Here is a 9,424-nt window from a genome sequence, read left to right as displayed (position 1 = left end):
CTAACTTCTTCCGGAAAGTTAGATTGCATGTCTTTAAGTGTATCTCGATTCAGATTCTCCTACTCCTGACATTTAAAGTGACCGTGCTGTAATTAACACGATCAACGAAATTTCGTAACAAGTACTGTACTTTTATATAACGTCATACTGGCATTAACCCTGGTACAATTTCGAGTTCTAGTTAATACACAATAGACGTAAAAGGAAAATTCTGACAAGCTCGTTAACATTTTTACAACTGCTTGAATTTATTTTCTAATGTTTTCGATTACGGAATATTAATTATATTGATATCAATATCAAACACAAATTTTTCAGCAACTTAAAACTAACTGTTTAACGGCATTTTTAAAATGTTCTAAAACTCACATCAATTATTACCAAATAAGTATTATACAAAATAATCAAGAAATATCGCTCCGTATCAGAAAACATACATGTTACTCCGTAACAGAAAAAGATAATGTAACAATGGTGCATCTTATATGAAACTTAAATGTAATATTGCTTCATGTGATCAGAATCGAATCTTCGCATTCTCAGCAATCAGAAAGGGAGATCAAAGATTTCATAGGCATGGGCATTTCATAGGCATTGCGAGAAAGGATTAATATCTCCATGTAAAAGGAAGACAAAAAGTGAAACTGAAGCGTCATTTCCTCCATTAGCAATTAAACAAAAACAAAGATGAATATCCTAGCAAGTAAAATGGAAATGCAGAATTGACAAGAGTAAAAATTTCGCTCCGAGGACGAAAGGGTACTGAACAATTAATATTTTTGCAAGTAACAGTACATTACGCGTAAATATGTGTACTGACAGACATCAGAATCGCAAATGCGAAGTTGAGCAATGCAACTATCTTAAAATTCCGAATAACAATGACTCGGAACTACGACGGGGAAAATACAATGACAATCTGCGAGAGACAGAACAACAAGGGGCCAAGATGGAGATATACAACCGATAGGTCCACGATGTGGCATATCAAGGTGGCATCAAAAAAGAAAAGAGACTCTGTACGAAACTTGGAGGAAATTGCATGATGTAATAATTGTCCTGTGGGAGTGTCTAGAATAGAATTCGAATACCACAATACGAGTGTTGCACACTATGGGAACTATTGTTACAGATTTTACAGTCTACTGCTGTTCTTGCTTGGCCGCGAACTCCCACGTGGCTTTCACTCATGTCCCCGCGATTCCAAAAGTTCTTCGCGTTCTATTCTGTCGTCGCCGTTTCCTTTTCGTCTCTGTACCACCACCTGCTAGGAAACTTCCGCTCTTTCTCGTTGACGGTTTACGCGCACTTTCATCGTGATCGACACGAACCTACGAGTTTTTGTTTCATTCTTCTTTTCCTTCGAAGATTTATTATTTCCTAGGAAAATTTCTGTTACATTACGTATAATTAATATAGAAAGAGATTCCTGAATAAGGCGTATAATGTATTTTTTAGTTAAGTGATCGAATTAGTAGAAAATCAGTAGAATTATCATGAATTTTTTATTTATTTTGTGAATATAAAAAGGAGCAAGCCTCCTGAGAGCCACTATAACTATCAATTGAGATATAGCTACGTTGTTTGCCCCTTTTTCTAATTTTTAGTTTTTATTTTCCAATTAGATATTTTAATATCTCATTCAAACGTATTTCGTTTGATTTTATGATTAAAAAACTTTTTGAAAAAAAAGTTATATGTCTATGATAAATATATATATGTTAAGTGTATTTTTTATGTATGTAAGTATTAAGTGTATTTTTTACCCAAAAAGTACCTCAGTTAAAATAATTTGAGATGAATGATAAAGAAGAAGATTCACTGAAATGTTATTAATAATATTTGTAGATTTTATGAATGATATATTTTTACAAGGTGAGCAGTAGAGAAGTTTAGGTGGAGTTATGTACGATGAACATAATTGCCTCTGAAAACTTATAAGCCATTCTTGTAGAGACATTTATAATGATTTAAGCTACATTTATTGCTACGAGATATTGGACGTTAGTTTACAAAGTGAAAGAGCACAGAGAAGTGGAAGGTATGGAGAAAATAGATTTAAACTGTGTGAACAAATATAAGCTCTGTCTATAAGTTAATTGAATGTAAAACATGGGAAATTAAAATGTAAGTAATAAATTGTAAATCGTAAAATGTAATTTGGCGTTGAAATATTTTTTAAAGAAAAAAGTAGATTTTAAGATCACTAGAATGTTATTTCTAATTTTATGTTAATTGTAACCCTATATTTAATACTGAAATTAAATTTACAAATTCCTATTATTCTTATCGTATTTTACCAACATCTATAGTAAAATTAGCCTTACCGATCGTTATGTTTTTTTTTTGCAAAAACATCCCGAAAGTGTGCTTTTGTTATTAATAATTAATAAAGAAATAATTTTCTTCGTAGCCAGAAGATTCAATCGTGAAGAGATTGAATTTCCAATTCTTAATCTCCAATTAAATAGAGCTACATATAAAAGTAAGAGCCCAATGCCAAGTGAATGAAAGTTACGTAATTTCCAATTCCGAAGTCAAGAATGCTCGATTAGCGCGTGTTATTCAATATTACACCTTTCCGTAACAAACGTTTAGGGGTCATCAAGGTTGAATGCGTTGCTAGAGAGCAGTCTATGGTGAAAAGGGTGGTGGTTGTATACTGTGCCACTCTATATATAACGGCAGTCGGCACCCCACACGATATTAAGAACGTTCACCGCATCTGCGGTAACATGGTTTCCAGTTACAAGGTACTTACTCCTCGAAACACTCACGACTTGCCGATCAGTGTGGCAACGTGTTCACTATATCGGGCTATCGATTGATTATTATCGAACAATTACCAACGCTAATTACAAATCAGCGAAATTTAATTACGATGCGAAACCCTGGATATATTATTCATTGTGGATTCTCGGTGATTGTGAATATCGCAGTGCATCGTTTCACTATCTAGTGTACAGTTTTCATAGTTCGTCGCAAGTGACATCTCTTTAAATAAATCTCATTTATAGCGTTTGCATTCAGTGAAAAGTGTTCTGGTGTGAATTCATTGTTTATCTAGTTCAACTTCGCGACTTTATGATTTCATTTTTATCTATCCTGAATTACTAGACTGCAGACGGTTAGGCCAATTTACAGTTGCTTTTATGCAAATTTATGAACACAACTAAAGAGATAGGAACTAAATAAAAATTTGTTCTTTGGTGGATATTTTATATATTTTTGTATCTTATATGCAATCTGTATATTTTTACATTTTTTATTGTTTTACAAATGCATAAACATCCGCAGTCTGCTTTAGAAATTTAAAAATTCTATGAAATGGATGATCTCGGATTATAATGACGTATTTGAAATTGCACGACAAGTAATTGAGACAATACCTGCTGCCGTGCATAAAACAATTAGAACTCTTTAATTGTACTTAAGTATAATCTAATGCTTCTAATAAATCGTCAATTTTTAATATTTTTTAATATCAGAATATATTTATTTCTCACACGTAACAATATGCGCTTCGGTTTGAAATAAGTTAATAGTGTATACGTTAATATAAAATATTCAACTAATTAATCATCTTTAACTCTCTGCCTGTAGAGATCATCACCTCCTGCCATTAAGATGACGCCATTTCTGATGGCAATTTTCTGTCTGGCTACCGCAGGCTGCTCGAACGTCACGGATCAGCAAACATCTGAGACACATCACGATCAGCAGGTAGCGATCTTGAAACAGATCAGAAAAGTGAATGAAGACGGTTCTTACACGTATGGTTACGAAGCAGGTGACGGATCCTTCAAGGTAAGATGTATGTAATAGCTATTGCACCGTTTAATGCGAAAGGCATGTAATGGGCGTTCTGCGTTCTTAATACTTGTACAAACAATTTATCGTTGTATGTTACGCGTCCCGTATCTTAAGTACTTCACTGGAAAGAAGATATAGCGTTTACACAAGCAAATTATTATACATCGTTAAATTTTCAATACGAATAGCATTTATTTTCTAATTGCCGGACGTAAAGAATATAGTTTCTTTGAATAATTTCAATACTTTATTTATAGAATTCTCTTGAAACATTGGTAATGCAGTAAATAGAATAGGTTAGATGTATTAAACAGAAAACTTGAAAATGCACGATGTACATTGATAATCGGAAGTAATGCTAATTATTTTATATTATACTATGATATTTAAAAAAAGGGAGAAATCTAGTTATAATAGAACAAATATAAAAAAAAATCAAATAATATAATATAATATTCGAAAATTCTTTTTAACTTCTACTTGTAAAATATTTCCAAAAAAACTTCAATCAACGGTAATTTTTCTGAACGCAAGAAATTATTGTCAGGTCGAGAGTCGTGACGTTCTAGGCAACATCAAGGGTACGTTCGGTTTCGTCGACGCGGACGGCGAAATAAAAAGGGTGTCGTACTCTTCCTCTAACGGAACAGGATTTAAAGCAACCACCGTGTCGCCATTGCAGGAACACGTGTCCGTCGTACAGAGCATTCCGCGTATAAATCGCACCACCACAACCAAGAAGCCAAGCGTCGTTTATCCTTCGTCTACCGAGGCGTCCACAAAATCATCGGTGGTTCAGTCGATACCGCGAAATAGAAAAACAACGACGACCTCAACAACTACAACTACAACCACTACGGAACAACCGAAGACTATATTTGGCCATTATTTAAAAGGAACCGGAAAAAGTAGACCGCGTTTCGTGATCAATGGCCAACAAAGGCCATTGGTAATAGAAGAAGAAATCACAGAGGACGAAGATTCGCAGATAAATCGACCAAGTACAGAGGACAAGACTTCCACGTATAGAAAAATCATTTTCGCTAAACGACCGGTCGAGCAAAATCTTCGACCGATCTCTGACGACTTCGTAGAAAAGGAAGACGATGGTAAAGTAACGAGTGGAAATAATTTAAGAAGACAGTTGCAAGAAGAGACTACGAAACCTAACCCGATCGTAGAAGGCAGCAGCGACGACCATTCCGACGTTTATGGCGGATCTTTGTCCACGACTCGACCTTTGTTCACCACAACTACGCCACCAAGGGTTCTGCAACGCGTTTCACCTAATCGAATCGACAGACCAAAAGTTTACGTTAATCGGGAGAACCTTGCGCCATCGAGGTTCGAAAACGTAAACGTAAAATACGATAATACCAGAGTTTACGAAGCTGAGACGAAGGCGCCTCAAGAGGAACGTACTCAGCCTCAACCGGTTTTGATTCGAGGCCCAGCGCGAGTGCCCGAAAACCGCGAATATCTACGACAAAGTACCGAACCTATATTTGTTAGACAACAGCCTGAACAATTTCTACGTGAACTACCAGGAGGAAGAATCCTAGTTCCTTCTCAACAGAACATCGAAGAAGACCCCGCTTACAGACCACTTTCTATCAACAGGATTTTATTACGCCCTCTTCCGAGCCAACAGCCGCTTTACTCGACAACCACGGATGCAAATATTCATTACCTGACGGAGAATCCTCTTCCAGAGCAAGAGGAAGAGCCGAGAGTCGCTATGGCGCCAGGATACATGCGTCCAAGACCTTTTCCACGGCCTGTAATCTTTCAAGAACCTGAACCAAGACCCAGGCCCGTTTTGAGACCCGTTGCGCCTGCGATCACTCACGCAATGGATGAAAGAGAGTACCAAACGACTCCTGAATATTCTTACAGAGGCAGTACTATCGCTCTACCTCCAGAACCTCCAAATCCAATTAATACACCTCTAAGCAGACGCGACTTCCAATTATTGTTAAGAAGATTGCTCGTCAGTCAGTACGGCGTCCAAGCTCTTTCTTATCCGAAAAGCTACCTAGAAGACGCCTTGTACGATCAACAGCCGTATCCTTCTTATCAGCCAGGCTATCAATCTACCGCACCACGACCGGATATCGGTTACGATCAGCAAATTCCTCTTCAATATGGAGATCGTGTGCCTGTTAGACGGCCTGTGTATACCAGGGCTTTGAATCCTGTTTATCAACCTCAACAGTACGAGGATTACAGCGATGGAAGATACACAAAGAGGGTCTATAGGCAAAAGTTCTACACGCAAGAAGTAGCTGATGACGGAGAGGAAATATTGCCTGCTCCTATCAGAGAAGCTTTGTTGTTAAGGATGTTGCAGCTGGCAATTAACGCCGAAAGACCTCCCATGGTTTCTTCTCCGGTTATGACGACCACGACGCCAGCTTCGAGGTACAGAAAGACTGGACCAGTTAGGAGTGTACAGATCATCACTGACGAAGATGAGGAAGAGAAAGAGGCGATGAAGAAGAAAATGTAACGGTTAGATACTTTTGATAACTTTCTAAAGTTTATTTCTTTGACGCGATGGAATGATAATTAGGCTGCGGATATCATGTAAATTCATATTTTTATGAGCGCATTTGAAGAAATGGAATCTATGCAGACATTTGTTTCGTCTACTAAATATTAGGATCAGTATACTATCTTGAATGTCTTATGCATTATTTGCACATTACTGTTTCTTCTGTATATTCTGAAATTTCCCACGAATGCATCAAAAATCCACAGTCTAATGGTAATAGCAGAGATAAAATCAAAAGAAGTTTAAATTTATAGTACACTTATGGTACAAGAGAAATAGTATTAAAGAATTCTGTAGAACTTTCTACATACTCGATTCGTTCTCAAACTTATTGCTAGTACTCTATTTATGTTCTTTTTATGAAATGATATTTCAGACCCGTTCCGATTCAATAGGAGAAGCGTGACAAGTTGCAAGGTTACCACTTCCTCGCCAATTAATCTTCCTTTCTCGAATGAACGGTCAATAATTTTGAAGCAAGAGTGGTTACAGTCTTAATTACAATAGCTACGACAGAACTGGGTGGGAGATCATCGTTTTCTTTAATGAAGAGCGTGTACAAAAGAGCGTGAGAATAAAGGAAAAACAACATCGATAGGCACAATACTGGCGACACAGTTTTCACGGAACAAACTGGAATCGTCAGCGAAACGAATCGACTTCTCGGAAAGGGAAATGTCCCACGTGTGTTCGTCCAATGATTTTCCGCACGACAACTTTCAACTATCTCGCAACGCTCATTTCCTTTCGAGTCGGATCGTCGCTACTTTTAAGTCGCCTCGACACTAATGCAATTAGACGAACGTATATATGGTCAGCTCGATACACTCGACGATTACGTTGATCTTGCATATACTTGCATTATACTCACTACATTTCACCCTGTGTGTCACGTTGAATTATAGCATAGACCTTCCAAAGACGAACAGGTAGCATTACCAGCAGAGCACTGAGCAGGAAGTATTCTAATTTAGCTCAATGGTGATTGCGTACGTTCGATATCACTGTGAGTGTAAATTTATTAGGTATAAATTACAAGATTTTGGAAGTTTATTAGTAACGCTGAAAATTTATATTCGATATCGTGTATGATATTTAAAAAGTTTTCTCTTTTATTCAGACAAAGAAAATATTCTAGCTTTTAATTTATCTCCTGGAAGTTCGTTGCTTTGCTTTTTATCAAATTATCATTTTTGACTATTGTCTACAATACTCTTCTTTAATTTCATTAAAAAATTGTATTGTAGTTTCGATGTCTATCCACGGATAAGCGAGGGGTACGCGAATAAACAGATGTAAATAACAGTACTAGTTCCATGTTTGCTTAAAAGTGTACTAATTGAAGAAAATGACGTGAAACTCATGGTGCATGTTTTTTATCAATGATTCAGTGATCAATAACGCTTCAAAATATATAAATTCAATAAATTGTAATACTTGTACATACTACTATATGAACTAGAATAGTACTTATAAAACATAAAATGATCTATTGAGATACAAGTAATATTAAATTATTGATAAATCAAAATAATGAACATTCTCTTCAATATTAGAATTCATTTTAACAATATTGACCATAATATTGAACGTACAGGAATCACCAAACAGTATCATCCTTTAGCCTTCGTATTGTAAATATAATGTTATACAAAACTAGTGTAATATACGTATCGAAATAAAACGAGTTAGATGGTAGATGGAATGGTGTGAGAATTCATTTCACAAGCCTCTGAGAGCCAGCGCACCAGGAAAGAATAATAACGTGTCTACCTGTTGGTAATTAGCATCACGGATTGCGACACTTTGCTGTCGGATACGAGAACTAGTATTTGTTAGACGGTCGCATTGCTGGTACGATGGCCACACGACGGGGGTGTACATCATGGGATTTTACACGTAGTTTCCACGTACTCTGTACTCTCTTGCTTCTTACCAAATCTCCGGATGGAGACATGTTACAGCTCCGGGAAAGTTTCAGTGTATGGAAAAAATTCCTCTCTAGAAGTTGATGAAATGATCTCCGTTTAGGGTAAGAGTGGCAGCAAAAGTTCAATCTTCTAAAAGGAATATCGTGTGGTAAATTGTGATATAATATGAAAATTGCAAAGGGGTTTATTAATTTTATAACAATGATTTTTGCTACAAATATTTGTAAACAAGTGAATCTTTTAAAACGAGTGAGATTGTCATTTTATCGCAGTTATTTGCAGAAAAATAAAGGTATTTAAAAAGCTGTTAGAAATTAAATAAAATACTTAATAAAATTATATAATCAAAAATCAAATTAATAATAAGCAAAATCTTTAATATTTTGATAGAGAAACACGTTGGCGAATAGTATCGTTTCTGAGATGAATACTAGATATGAAATTAGACATCGAGATAAACCAATAATTAGATTTAAAAAATTAAGAATTTTGTGATTACCATAAAATTACTGAAACTGAACGTTTCATGAGTCTTTCCTTTACTCTTCAAGCATGCCTTCTCTTTAACAACACTTTCTCGTTTAAGACAAAAATGTAATTTCCAGTTATAGTCATACATATAATTTCATTTACTATGTATAAATGTGTTATTGACGTTTGAATTCAATTTCTACAACTACCACTTTTAATACTTTTATTAAAACAATAATAACACATTACGATTGGAAGCAACTTTCGACTTATTAACAATCATTACTTTGGCATTGAAAAGCACGAACACATGTACATCAAAGACTTTCTTCGTTACAGAGATATTCTTAACAAACGTACCCATGCATGAACTCGGAAAAGTTTCACTTCATTACTCTCGAACGTTCGCGGGCATTCGACAAATATCGTAAAATTGTTACAGCTATGATTACAATAACGGGCCATTTATTCAGAAATAGAACGGAAACGAATAGTTTAGCAGTGTGTAATAGAGGAAAGAATTTTTTTCATGCGGCTGCAGGCAACCTTTCGATTTTTCTGCGGCGTGGCAACCGGATGCACACGTGAAAGGTTGTCGTTAAGAGACAGAAATATTCGCCAACTGGACGGTGTTCCTATGCTTTGTAAGCTGCAA

General features: G+C 36.0%; 1 protein-coding gene across 2 annotated transcripts; it reads left to right on the top strand.

Moving 5' to 3' along the window:
- The first annotated feature begins 2,700 nt into the window (after positions 1 to 2,700).
- On the top strand, positions 2,701 to 8,475 carry LOC117233066. Of its 2 annotated transcripts, none has more exons than XM_033493004.1 (4): positions 2,701 to 2,753; positions 3,604 to 3,807; positions 4,496 to 6,324; positions 6,744 to 8,475. In XM_033493004.1, exons 1-3 carry the CDS (start codon positions 2,736 to 2,738, stop codon positions 6,320 to 6,322), a joined length of 2,049 nt encoding a protein of 682 aa, XP_033348895.1. In that variant the 5' UTR covers positions 2,701 to 2,735; the 3' UTR covers positions 6,323 to 6,324; positions 6,744 to 8,475. The 2 variants fall into 2 exon arrangements, with proteins under 2 accessions (XP_033348895.1, XP_033348884.1); XM_033492993.1 differs by having other exon boundaries at positions 4,361 to 6,324.
- Positions 8,476 to 9,424: the final 949 nt, after the last annotated feature.

This window comes from Bombus vosnesenskii, unplaced genomic scaffold (assembly GCF_011952255.1).
Source record: "Bombus vosnesenskii isolate JDL3184/JDL3185 unplaced genomic scaffold, Bvos_JDL3184-5_v1.1 scf7180000013263, whole genome shotgun sequence".
Taxonomy (NCBI): Eukaryota; Metazoa; Arthropoda; class Insecta; order Hymenoptera; family Apidae; genus Bombus; species Bombus vosnesenskii.
This window is presented reverse-complemented; position numbering and strand designations above follow the sequence as displayed.